Source organism: Geotrypetes seraphini, chromosome 2, assembly GCF_902459505.1.
Source record: "Geotrypetes seraphini chromosome 2, aGeoSer1.1, whole genome shotgun sequence".
Taxonomy (NCBI): Eukaryota; Metazoa; Chordata; class Amphibia; order Gymnophiona; family Dermophiidae; genus Geotrypetes; species Geotrypetes seraphini.
This window is the reverse complement of record NC_047085.1, coordinates 264,073,449-264,095,936: the sequence shown is the minus strand read 5'-3', so window position 1 is coordinate 264,095,936 and position 22,488 is coordinate 264,073,449. Positions and strand designations below refer to the sequence as shown.

Here is a 22,488-nt window from a genome sequence, read left to right as displayed (position 1 = left end):
TATATATTTGGGAAGATTAGGGTCTTACCTCAATCTTCTTTCTAGTATAAAGGCATACGAGTCTTGAGCTAGTGGGTTATTCTCCTCTAGTCGCAAGTTGTGTAGAAGGCCTCATCTACATTATTTTCTCTCTTGGCTCCGCCTCCTGCATCAATGGGCAGTACTCTAGCTCCTCAGTTTGTTCCAAAGCAGTTGACAATTACTATAAGAGGAAAAATAAAAAGGCAGGATAAGGGGAAATTCCCCAACCAAGCCAATTGTGCTCTGCTCTGCAATGATTAAAATATAACCAATCAATTCCAATAGGAACATAACTTAAGGTGGAAGCAAACAAGTCACCTATCTGAGTGCACCCAACACTCACACTTATGCAGCTCTCTCACTTGCCTTTTTGCAAGAGAGAGTTAACTCATCACTCTTCTGGCCTGTCTAGCAGGAGAAAACCAAATAGCTACATATCTGTCTGAGAATGTTAAGCAGGTGAAATGAAATCTGACAGGGCGGGCCTTCAAGACCAACAATCTATTAATTTCACCTTCTTCCAACAACTCAAGCAGTGACTATACAAAAATCAGACTGACTACATCTGTGGAAATCAGCATTGGAAAAAGCTCAACAGCATCAAAAAAGCTGGTGCTGACTGTGATGCAGATCACCAGATACTAGTGTGCAAAAAACAGCTCTAAAGCTGAAAAAAAAGAGCTAGAATGTCAAGATCATAGAAAAGTACAATCTTGAAAATATTTCACTGGAATTTAAAGACCCTCTATGAAATCAATTTGCCACATTGAATACTAACGAGAGTACCAGGAGAATTTTGGGAAGGCATTAAGAAAGCTGTACTAGAAAAAGAGTCTCTGAAGAAAAGGAGAACAAGAAAAACCAGCCAAAACAGGTGACTTGATGAACACTCTCACAACTGCTTAAAAAAAAAAAGAGAAGCTAAAGCCAGAGGAGAAAGAGAAGTCACAGAACTTAGGTGGAATCTCCAACGTGCTGCAAGATGAGGTGAGAGAAATAGTATAACAATGCATGCAAGGAAGTAGAATCAGAAAATATAAAAGGAAGAACAAGATTGGCTTTCCTAATGTTATGAGAATTATAGAGCATTCCATCCTCTAATTGGAAAAATGCAAAAGAATCTACATTGAACAACATAAGTGGAGATAATACACTATGGCATTAAACCATAAACAGCAAGTGGATCAATAGGTTTTTTTCAATCTGGAATTAGTTGAAATGAACAAATAAAATGTTGTTAGTAATATTGTTTGTTTATTCATGTATTGATAACAAATGAGACTATGATGCAGTCATAATATAACCAATCTTTGGACTATATTTTGTTCCAAGATTGAATCATATATAACTGCCTGTAAGACAGTGGATTGTCAACTGACTTGTTTGCGATAGCAGTTTTTAATCATGAAAGAATATAATCTGCACAACAGGGCAGGTGAAGTTCTGGTCAACTTGAGTGGACTGGATGGACTGCCATCATTTACTATGTTACTATGACAACCATACTAGAACAGAATTGCCTGAAGTTCAAGCAGGGTTCAGGAAAGGGTGAGGAACAAGAGACATCACCACAAATGCAAGACGGACATTTGAAAAGATCAAAGAATAGCGGAAGTCTAATTGTGTGTCATTGTTTAAAACATGAAAAACTCTTAAACCATATTAAGAAACATGGGTATACCAGAACACCTGATAGCTCTCACACAGTTTTTACATTGATCAAGAAGCAACAAATCATATGAAACAAAGAGAAACAGAACGCTTTACAAATGACAGTTATACAACAAGGCTGCATACATTCTCCTTACCTGTTCAATTTATATGCAGAACAAATAATCAGGGAAAGTCTGATGGTTACTGGAGATTACCTTTTCTCCCATATGCCTCACCCAATTAGTCACGGAAGAGGAACTGGGCTGTTACTCTCACTCTCCTGTAGATTTCAACCACTTCTCACTGCTTCTCCTCCTTTGAAGTCCACTCCATCCATCTACTAGCTCCCCTACCTCTCCAAATCGTGGTCATTTATCGAACCCCTGACAAATCCCTATCTTCCTTTCTCACTGACCTGGCTCTCTGTCTTTCTTGAACTTTCGTCTCCTTCCCTCATCCTTGTGATTTTAACATTCATGCTAATAACACCTCGCCTCAAAGCTTCTTGTTCTATTATCCTCATTCAATCTTCAGCTGTGCTCCAGTACCCCCATGCACCACAATGTCCACCGCCTTGATCTTGTCCTCTTTTCCAACTGCTCAATTGACAACTTCTCCACCTCAATTCTTCTCTGACCATCATCTCATAACCTTCACAACTCATCACCCTCCCCCTAAACATGACCAATCTTCACCAATGCTTTCAGGAATCTTCAGACTATTGACCAGTGCACTCTCTCCACCACTGTCTCTCCTTTCCTCTCAAAAACTATGCTATGTAAGTCTGTCAGTGAGGCAATATCTTCATATAATACTATTCTTTCCTCTGTTCTCGATACCCTCGCGCCTCCCATTTCTTGCTCTGTAAGCCATGCCAAACTCAAACCTTAGCTGACCTCTTAAGATCCGGTATTTACATTCCTGTGCCTGACCTGCAGAACATCACTGGCTGAAATCCCACACTCATGCTGACTTCATGCACTTCAAATTTCTGCTGACCTCTTTCCAATCCATCCTTTCGCGTGCGAAACAACACTACTACACTAACTGACTAGTTTTCTTGGATCCAACCTTTGTTATCTCTTTGCCACACACAACTCTCTACTCAAAGTGCCCTCGCCTCGGACTCCTTCTTCACCTTCTTCCCAGACTATGGCTAAGTACTTCCATGACAAGGTTCACAAGATTAACCTTCAGTTCTCGATCAAATCGCCTCCACCTCTCTATCCTCCGGTCGGCTCTGCTGACCCTCCGTCACCCCAGCTGCTTTTTCTTCCTTATCTGAAATTACTGGAGGAAACTGCCCATTTTCTTTCCTCCTCCAAACTCACTATCTGTTTCTCTGATCCCATCCCCACCCATTTACTGCTCACTCTCTCTCCTACTGCCATCCCTTTTATCTGCCGTATCCTCAACCTAATCGCTCTCCGCTGCGACTTTGCCTGGCATCTTCAAACATGCCATAGTTACGCTGCTCCTCAAAAAACCCTTGCTGGGCCCTACATGCCCCTCCAGTTATCACCCCAACTTCTTCCTTCCCTTCTTATTCAAGCTACTTGAACGTGCTATTCACTACTGTTATCTTGACTTTCTTTCGTCTCTGAACTATCCTTGACCCACTTCAATCGGGCTTTTGCCTTCTTCATTCTATGGAAATTACCCTTGCTAGAGTCTCCAATGACCAGTTCCTGGATAAATCTAATGGTCTATATGCCGCCTTCATCCTCCTTAATCTATCTGTGGCTTTTGACACTGTAGATCATTGCCTGCTCATTACATAGAAACATGATGGCTCTGAACTGTATGTGGTATTGCAGTATATAAAAATAAAGTTATTATTATTATTATAAAGGCCAAATGGCCCATCTAGTCTGCACACTGATACATTGTCCTCACCCTAACTTGGGTTTCAGGGCTTTGTTATCTCATGGTTTTCTTCTTATCTTTCCCATTGCACTTTTAGCATTAGCTCTGGAGGATCCTCCTTCATCACCATTCTACTGTTGATTTACCTCAGGGCTCTGTCCTGGGACTTCTTCTCCATCTACACTTCTTCCCTTGGCACTCTAATCTCCTCTCATGACTTCCAGTATCACCTCTATGCTTACTCACAAATCAACCTTTCTATACCTGAAATTTCTACAGAATTCAAGCCCGAGTCTTGGTCTGCCTATCTAACATTGCTACCTGGATATCTCATCGCCATCTAAAATTAAACAGGGCCAAGACTGACCTCCTTATCTTTTCTCCTAAACCCGCCTCTCCTCTTCATCTGTGCTTTATTTCAGTGGATAATGCTCTCATCCTGTCTGTCTTGTCAGCTTACAACCTCAAGGCCATCTCCTGCCAGTCTTCATTAGAAAGTACAGGGGAGTCAGGGATGTGGGGTCCGGGCAGCGGCTGTCAAAGCAGGAGGGAGTGGGAATTCCTCCTGCTGAATTTCTCCCATGGTGATGGACAGTCATGGACGACTGGGAGGGATTGATGGGAGGGAGGTATGGGTTGTTGGGGGGTGGTGGCCGAGGCAGGAGGGAGTGGGCATCCTTCCTGCTGATCCCATTGGGGAGTTGGAGGGGGGGTCTGGCACGACTTTCTTTTATTTTTTTAATGGGCACAGATGTTGTGATTGTATAACACACGTACAACATCTCTGTCCATTAAAAATAAAAAGCTGCTCTTCCTGCCCCAAACAGCTGAGTAGCAAGAGAAGCCCCAAAGCTGCCAGCAGCTTCAGGGGTCTTGCGGCTCAGTTGATCAGGGCAAGGAGAGCAGCTTCACGGAAGGGAGGAGCTGTGCCAAGTGATTGCTCTTCTGAGCAAGCATCAGGCACAGTTCCTCCACACTTTTACCGGAGATTCTCTGCACAAACAGCATGCATTTAATTTGCATGCTATTGTTTGAGCATAGCTAGTAAAAGAAAAATCATTCCCATTATAGTATTTTTTTAACATAGTATCTGAGCCAAAGAGTCAAGTTTTCTTTTCCAGTTTCACTTTCAGGGGAGAGGGAGGGGAACATCAATTACTTGGGAATCAAGGAGGGATCATGCCCTAATCCTCCAGTGATCAGCTGCTCAATCAGAGCACTTTTTTTTTTTTAAACTTAGACATGACAAACAGACTGAACATGGACATTTCTTCCTGTTCGAAAATCAATGTTGGATGTCTTATTTTTTGGCCCTCCTTAGTCCCACTCAAAACATGTCCACAACACCTCCTGTTGCTGTTTGGACGACCTGTAGCATAAATCATCCAAATTCTTACAATCACAAATCCGGATTTGAATGTTTTCCGTAGATGGGTTTTTGGGGGGTTTGTTTTTTTACATTTTGATGCATCCATCTGCTTTGAAAATGAGCACCATATTGAGGTATATTATATGTACATTTAGACACTCAGAGTGGATATACTTCCACAGGCAGGATTAGACAGGGTATGCTACAATGTGCATAGTATTAAATTTTCAACACTATACACATAGTTTTGAAGCCAAACGGTACCTGCAGTAAAAGCAACAGAAATAGCAATAGTATGTGTTTATTCTCAGTAGCTGGAGTTCAATATTAATGACCTCATTTGCATGGCCTGATTGGAGAATGAGCGATTGTGCACAAATCCACGCAGTGAGCCGTTTTGTGCATTGGCTCAGCAAATCCGATTGTTGCTAAACCGGTCAACACCAGTTTAGCAACGATCATTAGACAATCGCTGACTTTAGTGCATCTGGCCCCAGTTCTTTACACTTTGCCACAGCTTGTTTCCTGCTGTGAATTTTGGTCAAAGTAATGAAGTTATAGTGACTTCCCTTCACCCCCTTTCCCCACCCCATTGCTGGCTGGAGAGTAGTGCTAGCACTGAAACCCACTTGCATTGCAACAGAAATAGCAATAGTTTTATATGATAATTATCAGCAGACAGACATGTGGGAAGGACTGAGACCTTAAGAAAAGAGCAGCTGATCTTCACTCCATCCGTCATCTCATACCTTTTGCTTCAGGTTCTTGTGCTCGTGAATTTCAGTCAGGGAATTCAAAGTTGGGTTGTGAGGCCACTATCTAAGAAGCGCCCACAATAAAAGCAGGGATATTTTTTTTCTAAAGTTAAAGCATATTTGCATTGTGGAATAAAGAAAGACTAAAGAGGTTGGGGCGCTTCAGCTTGGAAATGAGATAGCTGAGGAGGGATATGATTGAGGTCTACCAAATCCTGAGTGGTGTAGACGGGGTAAAGCAGTGGTGTCAAACTCGCAGCCTGGGGGCCACATGCTAGGCACTATTTTGAGGCCCTGGGTATGTTTATCATAATCACAAAAGTAAAATAAAACAGTTTCTTGATCATATGTCTCTTTGGCTATAAAAATTACAATATTATTATTAAGTCTTAGCCAAAAGGAAAGATTTATAAACTATAAAGAGTTTTACCTCATGCAAAATTGTCATTTCTTTAATAAGACATTAACTATTTTTTTCTGAGGCCCTCCAAGTACCTACAAAGCCAAAATGTGGCCCTGCAAAGGGTTTGAGTTTGAGACCACTGGGTTAAAGTGAATCGATTTTTCACCCTTTCAAAAAGTACAAAACCAGGGGAAATTATATGGAAATACTTTTAAAACAAATAGGAGAAAAATTTTTTTCACTCAAAGAATAGTTAAGCTCTGGAACTCGTTGCCAGAGAATGTGGTAACAACAATTAGAGTAGCTGGGTTTAAGAAAGGTTTAGACAAGTTCCCGGAGGAAAAGTCCATAGTCTGCTATTGAGACAGACATGGTGCAAGCCACTGCTTTCCCTGGATCATTAGCATGGAATGCTGCCAGGTAACTGTGGCCTTGATTGGCCACTGTGAAAACAGAAAAAAACTGGGCTAAATGAACCATTGATCTGACCCAGTATGGCTATTCTTATGTTCTGTTTGAACTGGTGCATTGTTCACAGGTAAAAGTGCCCATGGACCACAATTATCCATGGATATTTAAGGCCTACTGCCAAAAGAGTAGCAGAGGAGACCAGATAGTGAGTAGGATCTGTGACAGTACAGCAGTCAGGTATCAATGAGCAGAATGGATTCTTAGCAATATTCTATCTAAGCAGCACATTCGGGCACCTTTTTTTAAATTGCCACTGCCACATAGCAGGACTTTTCCCACTTACCTCTCGCTGCCACCCCTGCTGTTGCTGCTGCTTCTTCAGGCTAGCAGCAGTAGAAACAAAACAAGGTAAAGCCATAACAGGGTTCCACTCTATAAACGCGCAGCTACCAGCTCTGCCCCAGAAGCTAACATCAGAAGGAGTGAGACCGGTAGCTTTGCACATACAGTGAGCCCTGTAATGGCTTTAGCTTGTTTTGCCATTGCTGCTGCTGGCCTGGAGAAGCAGAAGCGGCAGGGGTGGCAGCAAGATGGAGGGGGGAACATCCTGGTGAGCTTGCTGTGCCGCAGTTTTAAAAAAATAGTATCCCAGTTCTCTTGTCATAAGGTACTGTGATAATGAAAAAGCTGCTTGAAGAAACCTTAGTACCCACAACTTATTTAACCAGTAATTTTTGCAAGATCTTCCAGTGAGCTCTAAGTTATGCTCCACAAGATTCATTGCACTCAGTTCTTCATTTTATCTAGCAAAATTTTTTACAATTCACCACTGTATGTTTTTTCAATAAATTTTCGATGTATATTCTCAATAAATAATTTCAAAAAGATTTATATACGGTATATACATAGTAACATACCCCCTCTTTTACTAAGGCGCGTTAGTCGATTTAGCACATGATAAATATTATCACGCACTAAATGCTAACACATCCATAGAATATAATGGGCGCGTTAGCGCATCTTAGTAAAAGGACCCCATAGTAAATGACAGCAGATAAAAACCTGAATGGTCAATCCAGTCTGCCAAAACATACACTCTCTATAATTTAATGATTTAATTTAAATTGTTCTTTTTCTTAGATATTTCTGGGCCAGAAACCCAGAGCTCTGCCCGGTATTGTGTTTCTACAGGAGTCTCCGTTGAAGTTCACTAAACCATCCTCAACTGAATGGCCATGTATGTGACATAGACCATGCAAGTCTGCCCAGTACTGGCCTCAGTTCTTTCACTTAGGTGGCTCTTGTACTCTGCGTCGGGTGGGGACATGACACTCTGACATGTTGCGCCCTACGGCTTCTTCAGGGAGGTCCCCTGGATCAAAAAGCCACTATTAGCACTATGTTCTAAAAACGTGGTCCACATAGAGGGAACATTGCTATAAACTTATTCTGCCCATTGCTATCCAACTGTTGTGCTGTCATAGAACCTACTCACTCTCTGGCACCTACTTGCACTACCCTTTTTCATTTTTCACCTCCTCTGCACCTTAAAAAGCAACAGCTATTAAAAGCAATAGCTATAATACATATACATTTTAAGAGTACTGTAATGAAAGGAGGCAGCCATCTTTCTCACTCATCCCCTGATGCATTGTCTCTCAGAGTGAGGATTAAAAAGGGCAGCAACACAAGAGAAGAAAACAGAGAGAGAGATTCCTCCTAAGTAACAATTCTAAATATGTAGTTTACACTCTCTCTTCACTGGCTCCCTTTAAATGGTCTCTGGGCTGTGCAGTTGGAATGCTGAAAACCCTTTCATTTGCTCAGAGAAATGTCTAACTATCTGGAAGAAGAGCGCCTACTGGTGGCCATCTGTAGTCACTGCATTAAAAATCTGCCACCTTTTATCTCTGAGGTGACTCAGAGAATTTTCAAATCTCTTTTACAAGTAAATTACAGGGCATAAGTCCCAACTTTTTACTACTTGCTTAACTGCAAGGCCACTGCGAACAGGAAAGCAAACGACTGTCAAGTCACTTCTCTACTTTTTATTTATTCATTCATTCAATTTTCTATACCGTTTTCCCAGGGGAGCTCGAACGGTTTACATGCATTTATTCAGGTACTCAAGCATTTTTTCCTGTCTGTCCCGGCGGGCTCACAATCTATTTAATGTACCTGGGGCAATGGGGGGATAAAGTGACTTGCCCAGGGTCTCAAGGAACAGCATGGGTTTGAACCCACAACCTCAGGGTGCTGAGGCTAGAGCTTTAACCACTGCACCACACTCTCCCCCTTTGTTGACAAACATTTACCCTAACTAGTCTATTTGTGTGAAGGTATTCTTAACTCCAAATATGTGGCTTAGTTCTAGAATCTCATGTAGAAGGCCTGAATTGCAGGTTCTGGCAGAACATGCACCAAAACTCCTTTTGCACAGCTGCCAGACTGAGTGCTGGAGATTTTACTTGGACAGGCCGACAAGTCAGCATAAACCATACGTATTCTCCCTTGGCAGTCATACCACTTCAGATTTTTTTCTTTTCCAATGAAGCTACCCACCAGAAATCTCATATCCTCTCCACAACCATTTTTATTTCCATAATATCTCCCCTCTCCCTCTCCCAAATCTGTAATTTGACATTAGAATGGTTTAATCAAATTTAGAAACCGGGTCCATATTCCAGAAGCCCAAGTTTCCTGAGTTTTCTAGGACAGTGGTTCCCAACTTGGGGTCCAGGAGACCATCACAGGGGATCCACCAGGAGAGAGACATTCAAACTGCAGCTGCTAAGAAGCTAAGGTGGACCACCTCCAAGAGCTCTGCTTTAAGGTTGTTGCTCACATCAAAGAGTCTAAATCTGTGCAGAGATGAGAAGCGGAAAGAACAAATTGCTGCCACAAGGAAATGGAAACCTATGAGAAGTGAGGATGAAACAGAAGCCTGAACTGTTGAGAATGACTGCCACTACCAGTAGCCTGAGCCAGTAGAGAAAGTGAGTGAGGAAGCTATAGTTAGAAAAAGGAGATGGGGGGACACCTTCAATAGCTGCTGATCAACATTCTGTTAGCGGAGGAGGCAAGCAGATAACCTTGAGAAGACTTTCTGAGCACTGTAGAATTTGAACTAGCTTCTCTGCTGACCTGATAGTGAGGAAAAAAAAGCCACACTGAGTAGCATGTTTGTTTGGAGGTGGGGGAATGGATGATAGAAATAACACAAAGCATTCAGGAAGGGACCTTGAGAAGGATGAAAGAGCCTACATAGTAAAAAAAATTATGAGGTGAAAATAGGAAAGAGAGAACCAGGGAAAGGTAGAAGGAGTGGGCATTCATCCAAAAGGAACCATGGGAATAAACAGGCTAAGCGGACAGTACTTACGGAACCATGGGGGACTGCAGGGGGTAGAGACAGTATGTCAGAAGAGGCTAAGAAGGGGAGGAAGGAAGGAACTAAAAAAGGGGCTACAAAGAGGAGAGAGAAAGAAGGGGTTACTTACAGGTCTGTGGATAAACAGTTGACTGCTGGAGCAGCTGAAAGGGAGAGGGATTAATAGGGAACAGCTGGACAAAAGAGGAAGGGAGACTGGTGGGGAGAGGGGTGAGGAAGATAATGGTTCCTAACCTTTTGTGTGTGGAGACCCCTTGTCAACATCCAAATGTTTGGAAACTACACCAATCTTGCTTCTCCCTGAACCTCTTCTTTCTCCCCTCCCCTCAATCAGTATTTCTCTTTCAACTCTACGCCAGTTTCTCTCTCTCCCTCACCCCCTGCCCCAACTAGTCCAGTCCCCAAACGTTTATCAACCTCTATCCAGAAATCTGTCTCTCACCACCAGCCTTTCCCTCAATCTTTCTCCTCTCCCATAAAATGTTTCTCTTCCCCATTCCTACTTAGCACTACTTCAGTACCTCAGCTGCCAGGCCTCACCTCACTAGCCTCACTCACCAACTCCCACCCCTCTTTTTCTTCCTCTCTATTTACCACTCTATCTCCCTCAGTTCCTCACTTCCAGGGACTGGGGGAGAAGGGAGTGGTCTACTGGAAAAGTACACACATACTCTGCCAGTATACATATGCTCAGACAAAGTTAAGTAAAGCGCACAGATACATATTTATCTGTACTGCAGCACACAATAAGGCACAGGCATTAATATCAGCCATAGGGCTGGACTGCTGACACTTTAATTGTAAGCACCTTTTTCACCACTTGCTCTAATATAAAAATTGGCACCTACTTTTCTTTTTCATACAGGCTTGAAATAGGCATCCTGTTATAGAATTACCCTCAGTGACTGCAGAACCTTCATCAAGATAGGGGACCTCTTACCTTCTGGTTTTATGAGGGGGCGAAATGAAGCAACTTTCTTATAAGGAGACTCACGTCCAGTTCCAAGAAGGTCATAATTACGGAATAAGTGAAGTTCAGCAGGGTGCCGGTCAGCAAGGGTCCCAGTTACTATTACCCTGCGGAAAGGAAAAGAACAGTCAAGGTAAGGAAGCTACAAAAAGCATATTGAAATATTCTATTTCTATTAGACAAATAAAGATCCAGACTCTTCCAACATGCAGTACTTTTCTCTGTTGGGGCAGAAGAATCCAATTGTCTTTACTATGATTAATGAACACACAGTAGAATGATTATCACACCCCTTGTTCCTTTCTGGAGATCATCTGATACCACCCTGCCTGAGTGTCAATTCTAGGAGGGCAGCAGAGTTTCCACAGTAAAAGCCATGACATTTTCATGCAAATCCAACTCCTGATATTTCAAAAGCAATGTTCCATCTTAGCTGTGTGGGAGTCCTCTACCTACATTCCTGCTAGTGTGGGGACGTGCTGTTTTAATATCACATTTTCAATAGTGAGGTACAGGCAAGCTCTGTTGGACTCCAGAGAACCTGCTTGTCTCTGGTGATTGAAAACATGATATCGAAGCACCACCCTTCTACTGACAGGACTGCAGTTACAGGACTCCCACACAGCTTGGAGGGAACATTGGGTGTAAGGACTGATTTTAGGAGTTGGGGAACAGGGAACTTACTTTGGTTTCCTTACATCTGCCATTTTGGTGTGCTCCCCAAACTCTCTTTTCAGGAACTCTTCCAGAGGCCCCGATTCATAAGGCCGTGACCCCTTGAACACCTCGTCCTTCATGCGGAAATAGAGACAGCGAAGATAGTCCATGGATTTACCTGAGATGAGTAACAAATGGGCAGAAATTGAATGCAAGGAAAGCTACAAATCATGAGGAAATTCACTCTAATTCATCAATGGCGTAATTATGATAAACTAGTATTTCACCGCATCCTGTAACTTAAAACTCCTGTACAGGTGCAATATTGCTCATATTGTAATATTGCATCATTCACAAAAAAGCAAACCTTTCCTTCTAACCCTATGGAAATATCGCTCACAAACATATTGAAAAGAATCGGCTCCAGCACCAGTCATTGAGGCACTCCACTACTTACCTTTCCTTTCTCTGAGCAAATTCCATTAACCACCACCCGCTTGAAGTCTCAGTCAACCAGTTTCTAATCCAGTTCAACACTTTGGGTCCTAACTTCAGCCAGTAAAGTTTGTTCAAGTGCCTCCTATGAGGAACAGTGTCAAAAGCTTTGCTGAAATCTAAATAAATTATATGTAGCACACTTCTTTGATTCACTTGTCTGGTCACCCAATCAGATTCGTTTGACATGATTTACCTCTACACTTCTCCCTCCGAATCTGCAAGGGTTAGGGACAGAGCAGGCCCGTAAATACGGAAAAATTGCGGATAACTTGTAGGGCCGACTCTGACCCACTCCCATCTCCCTCCAGCATCCCGAACTTCCCCAGACCTTACCAGGTGGTCTAGCGGTGACACGGGGCAGGAGCGATCTTCCTATGCTCCTGTCCCGTGCAGAACCATCATCAAAAATAGCTGCCGTGAGTTCCCGTTGTAGTCTCACGAGACCACAGAAACTCACGGTAGCCATTTTCAAGATCGCTCATGCCCTGTGTCACCGCTAGACTACCAGGTAAGATCTGAGGAGGTCTGGGATGCAGTGATTCAGTGTTTTAAAACTAGGATCAAAAAAATTGTGAAGAATCGAATTTGCGAGTACTAAACCTGCGGATTTGGAGGGAGAAGTGTAGTAAAGCCATGTTGCCTCAGATATTGCAACCCATTAGATTCTAGGAATTTCAGTATCCTATCCTTCAGTGAGGCTCTGCAACCACTTTTGTGAAGACGAACCACATCTGCTCTTCTCCAATCCTATGGAACCACTCCCGTCTCCAGGGATTTATTGAACAAATCTTTAAGTGGAGCCGCCAGAACTCTCTGAGCTCCCTCAATATCCTGGGATAGATCCCGTCTGGTCACATGGATTTGTCAACCTTCAATTTTTCAAGTTGTTCATAAACACTTTCTTCCATGAACGGCATGGTATCCACTCCATTCTCATTTATAATTTTGTCTGCAAATTGTGGTCCTCCAGGATTTTCTTCCTTGAACATAGAGCAGAAGTATTTGTTTAGCACGTTTGTTTTTTCCTCATCTCTCCACATAGCGGTTCATAGCATCTTTCAGTCTCGCAATTCCATTTTTCATCTTCCTTCTTTCACTAATATACCTGCAAAAAATTTTTGTCTCCCTTTTTTATATTTCTAACCATTTGATGCGCTTTCACCAGACGTATCTCTTGGCTTCTTTCATTTTTATCCAGTATTCCGCTTTGTGCTCCTCTTCTTATGTATTTTTATAATTCATGAATGCCAACTCTTTTGCCTTTATTTTCTCCGCCACTAGTTTAGAGAACCATATCGATTTCCATTTTCTCTTGTTTTTATTTATTTTTCTCACATAAAGGTCGGTAGCCATTTTTATTGCTCCTTTCAGCCTTGAACCACTGTTTTCCAACTTCTCTTAGATCCTCCCATCCTCCATTTTACTGAAGTCCACACATTTGAAATCCAGGACTTTGAGTTTTGTGTGGCTGCCTTCCACTTTAGTTGTTATATCAAACCAAACTGTTTGATGATCACTACTGTCCAGATGGGCACCCACTTGGACATTTAGAGACACTTTTCCCCATTTGTGAACACCAGATCCAGTATCTTTTTATCCCTCATCAGTTCCGTCACCATTTGTTTGAGTACAGCCTCTTGAAGGGCATCCACTATCTCTCTACTTCTTTCTGATTCCACAGACGGAACTTTCCATTCCGCATCTGGCAGGTTGAAATCACTCAGCCACAGTACCTCTCTTTTCTTTCCCAGCTTTTGGATATCTGTAACAAGATATTTACAAATTTGCTGTGCTTGAGTTGGAGGTCTATAGACAACACCCATGTAGATAGAAGTTCCATTTTTTCTATAATTAACTGCATTACTACAATATGCAGTATATCAAGTTATTGTAAGTAAATAAATAAATAATGGTACTCATACTAAAAATATGACCCCTAACACTGTACACTGGACCATCGTGGAGTTAAATGTAAACATATTCTGCATCCATAGATGTCCATCTCACCCAGCAATAAGTGCACAGGAGAACTAGAACATTTCCTCATAGAACTCAACATACCAAAAAAAAAAACAAAACCCCGATTCTGTCTTTATCTCAGTTACAGCAACAAACCTTCTCCAGCACCAAGCAACCTTCTGAAGGGACACGTATCAAGTCCTTAGGCCATGTTTTCAAGCTGTAAGAAAGCCAGACCCTGTTTGTCTTTCTCTCTTTGAAAATACTACAAGGACATTTATGTTTGAACAGAGATGTTGTGAAGTGAATTCAATTGTTTTTATAAGCCGCATTTGCAAACAGATTTAGATTAGGGGCTCTGCTGGTCAAGGCTTTTTCTGACCTTTTGGACTCCAATCTCAGATAGGAAAAATGCTGATGTGTTTAAAGTTTCATGTGACCTGTGTCCATATATGGTTTGTGTTTACATCACATGCTGACAACACTGATTCATGTAAAAGATATAAAAGGAATGTGAAGCTGATATTAAAGCGGACATGTTTTGGAAGATGATTTCTGGTCTTTAAGATATGTCCCCAGGTACCTGACTTCCAAATGACAGAGACAGAGAAAGTATGGGGCAGGAATTGGGACCAAATCCTTTTCAGTTGGGGGCAAGTCCGCGATGGGCAGATGATATCACCAGTATTTTGTGAGTATTTCTGAATTTTTTTCTGTTCTTTAATACTCACTAGGTAGTGGTGACCTGTACCCATCCCTTATTTTAAGTTCAAGCTTTGGGTTCTATTATGGAGGGTTTTTTTTGGGAAAAATCTTGGGGTACTTTCGGTAAGCGCCCCTTGTGAATATAAGCAGCTGCCATTCTTTTGGGAAGAATGAAATTATTTATAGAACCCCCCTGCCCACTCTATCATTTGTAAGGTTAAAACTTTTATAGAGTATAAGATTTTATTGTCTCTTATTACTGTACCTCGCTTATAAGGTAAGATAAGCGAATATTTTTGCATTGTTATATTGTTTTTGTAATGAGTCATAAAGGCACTTAGGATTCTCCTAGACAAATGAGACTTGTACAGCTGTGTGTGTATGACATTCTTCCTTCAGTTCCACCAATGTTTAACACTGAGGTAGGACGTGCTGTTATGTGGAATGAATTGCAAGCGCTGTTTGAATTAGTCTAAGATCTTTCCTTTGCAGCTTGTATACAAGCAGCTTTCATTATCAGGGTCCGTGCATGAATGCTTTTGCCCCTTCCCCTAGACTTCTCAGTTTGGGCTTACACTGACCCCCTATAGTGCTTCTTTGAAGTTACTCATTCTTGTTTTTATCAAGCAGTACGGTGAGAATCATGATTCCACTGCTTGTTACTGTTGTCAAAGCTGATGGCATTCCCCGTTTCGTCCTAGACTTTAGGGCTGTTAATGTTTTGGTAATTCTCATTGCACTTATGTTTCTTCCACCATTCCACCGGCAGCCAATGATTTTTTTTTTCTGTCATTGTCCTAAAGAATGTTTTATTTTTGTCCCTGTTGGTGAGGCTTTTCAGCTCTTTTTTGCCTTCACCTTTACGCAACAGTATACCTTGTGTGGAATGCCCCAGGGCTATGTTGACTCCATTGTCCTTCGGGCTATTCTACAGTCATGCACTGCCCCTCATGGTCCTATCCTTATTTTGTACATCTTTTTGTGTTCCATAATTCAGGAGACCTGTCAGGCTGATAGTTTGCCCCTTTTATAATGGTTGTCTGTGTGTGGTCACAAGGTGTCATGAAATAAACTGCACTGGTATAAAACTGAAGTGAAATACATGGGTTTTGTCCTGTCTCATGGTCAGAGGAAAATCTGCACTTTCCGCACTGCTGCTGTTCTGGGTCTGCCCCGCCCAGCTACCAAGAAAGACATGCTTACTTTTCTTGCTATGATTGGTCACTGCCGCCAATGGATCTCTGCTTGTTCCTTCTATGACCAGATTCTGAGACAGACCCTGGTTTCTGAAATGACTGCTCTTATCAGATGGACTCATGATATGTTGGACATTTAAGATGTGCTTTGGTTTCTAGCTCAAGTCTGAGTTTTCCTGCTTATGCCCACATGTTTTATCTCTTTGTTTGGGACTAATGTAACACCATGAAGGGAGAACATGGCGGTAAGTTACGCTCTGTTGCCTTTTTTTTCTATAGTCACTCCTGTTCAAGAAAGCCCTGGCTGCTTGTGCTATGGTGGTAGAGATGGTTACTCCTCTGACCCTAGGTCACCCCATTACCCTTCACACTTTTCACGATGTCCAAGCCCTTCTTTTAAATGGGCTCCTGGGTCTCACGGGTGAACAGGATTCTCTTCCCTTCAGTCCTTTGTTACCCCCCCCCCCCTCTGAACTTGATGCCTGGCGTTTGGCAGGTACCCAAAGCCGCCCTTTTGGACAGACTTTGGTGCAAAGAGGGGAAACCCTGGATACCAGCTGCTAGCTCTCCCTTATTCAATTGCCCAATATCATGGTATTGGTTATCGTAGTGCTCGCTCGACATTTTAACTTCTTGCTAGTGATATTTTCATTCTTGACCTTTTGCTCCTTGATACAGATATATATAGCTCGATAATTACAGCTGGCACGTTTGTGAATTGAAAACAAATTGGAAAATACAATTCCTTTCTAGTGTTTTAGCTGAAATTAGGATGTTGCTAATTTAAAATGTTTTTTCCGGATGTATACATAGCCATCCCAGATCAGTTTTGGCACAGATATTTCTAATGTTTTCTAAGGGTCCTCTTTATCACTGCAGAGATAGAGATGCTCCAAAGAGACATTAGCTTTATGCCTTTTTCCAAATATGAGATGGTTATGATATACATTATTTGTAGTTTTGGTTTTTTATATCAATGTGTTTATTTGCAGAGTTAAATTCAGCCCTGCACACTTGACAGATGAAGTAATAGCTCCACGCTTAAACCTTTATGTGTTGTCTGTGTCATGTCTACTTGTTTTAGTTTAGTGGGTACCCCAGGATACATAACATTGGCCATTTCTAGAGCTCTTTTTCCACTTCTTACTAGCCTAACTGCGCAATGTTCTTTTACATATAGCTTTTATATTCTGAATATAGTTAAGGGTTATATGTTTAAGAAAAAGTTTTACTTTATACAGCATTTATTTCGTGGTGTTCCCTACATATGATCCATTCAATATACATTTCTGAATACATTCAGTACATCAGTATGGTCTCTCTGAAGTGCATAATAGTTATATGCAGCACGAAAAAAATATATATATATCCTTTTGGATTGTTCAATTAAGAACCTTAAGTAACTGAGTATTGTCTCTCTTTTGCCATAGCTATGCTAAGTAAATGAATTGGCATTGTTTCATGTTGCCACATTCAGTACAGGCAACATGGTTTCTCTTGTTTTCTATCTCTTATTTGGATCACATTGGAGTACAGCTGCTGAATGATATTTGGAATGCTTTTCAAGTATCTCTTTCTGTATGCACAGACATCTGGCTGCTCTCCCTTTGAGGTTCTCACGGAATGACCTTTCCCCGCCCCATGGGTAGATTTTCCCTTGATACAGGAGGAATACGTCCAAAAGCTAATTGAAATATTAGGGCTTGTTCAAAGAAACGTGTCTTGCACTTCTCCTTTCTCTCCACAGATTCCTACCCATTTTTTCCAGCCTGGTGATTGTCCAGAAGCTTTCCAAGGATCGGAAGCAGACGGATTTCCCCTTTGGCCTTCCCACTACTGTGATCGCTGTGACCAGGCCCGCTGCACTCACTGAGGAGTTTCCTGTTTGGATCCACGCAAGTCGCTTGAAGAGGGTTAACCTAAAACCCCAGAAGCAAGTCTTCCCTGAGCAGATTTCACCTCCTCTAGTGGAACAACATGATGATCTCATTGCAGCATTCTACCAACTTTATCATTCTCTTACTGGCAACGCTGCTGCTAGTTTTTCTCCCTGTATGGATCATTTCTAACTGGGTCTACAGGGATGATGTGTTCTGGGTCCACGACACTTTCTGCCCATACCCATCTGTAAATGACACTCCTGCTGTAAACAGCAGCCCCGGCATCTCTTTGCAAACACACGTTAAGCTGGACTACTCCCTCGCAAAGGCTGTCCTTCAATTGGAATCCAGAAAAGACCGACAGTATGCTACCCTTTGGTATAATTCCAGCAGTGTGCAAGTTGCCACCTTCTCCTTTGAGTATTGTGACATTGTGGACTGTTCATCAATTGATATCCCAAGGCTGTGCCATTGGTCCTCAGAGATTCCTAAAACTAAAGACATATATATATATATATATATGTAATGTAATGTAATGTAATTTATTTCTTATATACCGCTAAACTCCGTTAGGATTCTAAGCGGTTTACAGAAAAAATAGACAATAGGGTGCATTAAAATTATAAGTAAAAATAGGTACTTAGATATTCCCTTACTGTCCCGAAGGCTCACAATCTAACTAAAGTACCTAGAAAAATGACAATTAGTAGAGTAATGAAAAAATAAAATAGAGATAGATGAGAAAATAAACATTCTAATAAGACTACAATGGTCTAAAGGACTTTGAAAGGTTGAAAAAAAGAGGGGAGATAGGAAATAGAAGCAGAAGGGAGAACCGTTGAAACTATAGAATTCTTGGGAAATTTAAATGAAATTTAAATAATAAAGTAGGAAACAAAAACCAAGTGGCAAAACAATGAATGAGATTTAAAAATAAAATATCATAAACTAAAAAAGAAAGTGAAAAATAAAAGCAAACAGTCAAGACTGAAGTCCAGCTTGAAATGACTTCACTGCTTTGGCTGCGAAACTTCTCCAGATGTCATCCGATCCTTGTCAGCAAACCGGAAGCCCCAAATATGTGTTACTGACTTACGTTGGGGGGATAAGTGTGCATTCTGGGGAGCGGTAGGGTGGAATATTGATACTGACTGGGCTTATAAACTAGAAAATACTCTGGATAAAACAGTGGACCAAAATGGTAAATCACTGCTTACTTGTATGACCCTTCATAAGGTTAGACATTGTTATAGGAAAAGTGTTCCTGCACAAATTATTAAGCTTTCTCTTACTATTGACAACCTAGACCTACTGATGAAGGTATGTACATTATGGACATGTAGTTTAAGGGTGGGTCTAGCTATCCGACCCATCAGTTTTCTTATGGGATCTATCTACCTCCTCTAATTTTACCTATCCCCTTTGTGCACTGTGGTGTTCTAAATACCTTTTGCTGCCAGGACAGCAAAAGCTTGATATTGCCGTTACCATCTATAAGGGCAATTACACATGTCATGTTTCTAATCTGACACAGGGTAGTTTTGTAGGTAATTTACCCCCAGGTTATTGTTCTGTCTTGGCTCATAGGTATGCCCCATTGTTGCTGCATCAGATTTGATATTTACTGGCTTTATGGAGACTTTTGGCTCCCTGTTAAGCTACCAGCCAGTGGATAGGCCAGTGCACTTTAGCTAAGGTTACCATGCTCTTGCATATTTTTCTGAAAGGCATCCTTCCTATTTACATGGTTTTTCCTCTTTTCTGTCTCGATATAAATCTGATCACATGTATACATATATGCTATAGGGGTCCCAAGAGGGGTCCCAGATGAATTTAAGGCCCGAGCTCAGGTTAAGGCTGGGTTTGAGTTCCTTATTCCCTTTATTACTATTAATAAGAATGTTGATCGGATTAATTAAATTTATTATGATCAGCAACGCTTTGTGAACTACTCTAGGGACGCCTTGCAAGGTATTACTGATCAATTAGGCTCCACTTCTCAGATGGTTTTCAAAATCATATGGCCCTAGATATGATTCTAGCTGAGAATTCTGTTAAATTCTCCTCAGTACTTTAAGCTGTTGTACTTTTCTTTCTGACAATATAGGTCCTACTATGGCCATTCAGAAATTAGCAGACCTCTTTGCTGAGCTCAAATGTAACTCTGATTTATCTATTTCTTGGGATCAGCACTTTACTTGAATGCAGGGTTGGGTAAAAGACCTTTTTATTGTTATAATCTCTATTATTATCTGCACTGTTGTCTTGACTGCTCCTGTACTGCGTTATTCATATTACAGCTCCTAAAAAAACCCTCCTTGAGAGACATATCTAGAGTATCACTCTCTTCCAGCTCATGCTGTGTATTTATGATGTCATTTTCATGACGTAAGAGGGGATTGAAGGGACACGTATCAAGTCCTTAGGCCATGTTTTCAAGCTGTAAGAAAGCCAGACCCTGTTTGTCTTTCTCTCTTTGAAAATACTACAAGGACATTTATGTTTGAACAGAGATGTTGTGAAGTGAATTCAATTGTTTTTATAAGCCGTATTTGCAAACAGATTTAGATTAGGGGCTCTGCTGGTCAAGGCTTTTTCTGACCTTTTGGACTCCAATCTCCAGATAGGAAAAATGCTGATGTGTTTAAAGTTTCATGTGACCTGTGTCCATATATGGTTTGTGTTTACGTCACATGCTGACACATGCTGACAACACTGATTCATGTAAAAGATATAAAAGGAATGTGAAGCTGATATTAAAGCGGACATGTTTTGGAAGATGATTTCTGGTCTTTAAGATATGTCCCCAGGTACCTGACTTCCAAATGACAGAGACAGAGAAAGTATGGGGCAGGAATTGGGACCAAATTCTTTTCACCTTCCATAACAGCAATAATCCCAGAACTCACACAAGGACCTCACCTAGATAAAAGGCAGCACTGTAAATATTCTACTGGGCTCCAGATCATTAATACACCTATTGGGAAAACTGTACAAGTCAGACTACAACAGATCCTTACACAGAAAACGGGACTAGTTTAAGAGATGCAGAGGCCAAGGGCAGATGTTTGAGAATAGGCACCAAAACAAAATTAGCAAGCTGTGTCCTATTCAGTTTTGGGAAGATATGAACTCTCCAATGATGCTAAAAGAATACCTCATCTCAGTCACACACATAACAAGTACAGAATGAGTTATCACAAACTAAAAATAGAAATATGTAGACAAAAATTAAACTGAAACTCAATGTGCAGTGGTGGCTAAGCAAGCAAATAGAATCTTAAGAATTATCAGGAAAAGAATGGAAAACAAAGATGAATATGTTATATGCCCTTGAATCGCTCTATGGTATGGCTGCATCTCGAATATTGTGTGCAGTTCTGGTCGCTGTATCTCATAAAATATATAGCGGAATTAGAAAAGGTACAGAGTAGTGCTGCCCGATTCAAGATTCGAATCGATTCACCGATTCACTTTGGGTGAATCAATTCTAATCGATTTTGTTTTTGGAAAAAAATCGAACTTACCGATTTGTTGGCCTCCTTGCTAAAGACCCGTTCGTGCTTTCCTCTGCCACCGGAGTCCTTGCTTCTGATTTAACTTCCGGTTTTGCAAAAAAGGAAGTTACATCAGAAGCAAGGACTCTGGTGGCAGAGGGAAAGCCCAAAAGGGTCTCTGCGTGCAGATCAGCGGCAACAAGGCTTTCTCCTCAGGTCGGAAGTATTTCTCCTCTCTTCCCTGGCCAGGCAAAAGCGGTGGTAGTGAATGCAATTCTCTACCTGCTGCTACTCCGGGCATCTTCTTTCCATTCGGCCGCTCAAGTGGAAACAGGTAGTTTTCATTGAGGGTGGGTTCCAGTGGAGAGAAGACGCAAGGAGTGGTGGCAGGAGCGGATCGCTAAATAATTACCGCCACTGGCAACATGTTGTAATGTCAAAATAAAGGTAGATGGGGGGGAGAAGGGAGACAGACTTGGGGGAGTTGGTGGACTGGAGGAGAGATGGGGAGAAGATGGATGAGAGAGATGAACTTGGTGGAGGGGGAAGATGGATGGTGGAGGGGGAGACAGTCGAAGGAGATCATGGAGGTGAGATGGACTTGGGGGAGAGGGAGAGATGGACTTGGGGGAGTTGGTGGACTGGAGAGGGAGAGATGGGGAGAAGATGGATGGGAAAGGTGAACTTGGTGGAGGGGGGAAGATGAATGGTGGAGGGGGAGATGGACAATGGGATTTAGGGAGGGAAGGGACAGAAAGGGAGAGAAGTTGGACTCAAGGGATGGTGTATCAGGGGGATAGAGATACTGGATAGGAGGGTAGTTGGAAAGAAAAAGGGAGAGCTGGTGGGGAAGGAGGAAGAGATGCTGGATGAAAAGGTTGAGAAAAGGAGAGATGGTGGATCTGGGGAAGGTGGGGGTCCATCGCTGCAGGTACAGGAATAGAGATGGAAAAAAGGAAAGATGCCAGACCTCCAGGGGAGGAAAGGGAAATGGAAGGGGAGGACAGAAATGGAAGATGGATGGTTACCACAGAGGAAGAAGAAAACGGCAAATGGACAAGAGACCCTGGCAAGCAAGTTATCAGAAGACGTTAGTTGCAGAGCCTGGGACCAACATGATTTGAAAAATGACCAGTCAACAAAAGGTAGAAAAAATAATTTTATTTTCTGTTTTTGATTACAATGTGTCAGATTTGAAATTTATATCCTGCCAGAGCTGGTATTAGACCACGAACGTGAGCTAGGATTTAACAGAGA

The 22,488-nt window shown here is 41.8% G+C and overlaps 1 protein-coding gene across 7 annotated transcripts in view; it reads right to left on the bottom strand.

Annotated features, from left to right (window-relative positions):
• The window catches only part of PLA2G6 (phospholipase A2 group VI), a 150,669-nt gene that overhangs the window by 39,246 nt on the left and 88,935 nt on the right, over positions 1–22,488 (bottom strand). For all 7 annotated transcript variants that reach the window (XM_033929522.1, XM_033929521.1, XM_033929520.1 and 4 more), the window contains 2 exons: positions 11,524–11,674; positions 10,810–10,946 (listed from right to left, as the gene is read on the bottom strand). In XM_033929522.1, the coding sequence (XP_033785413.1) occupies positions 10,810–10,946; positions 11,524–11,674 (288 nt within the window). The remainder of the gene's footprint in view (positions 1–10,809; positions 10,947–11,523; positions 11,675–22,488) is intronic.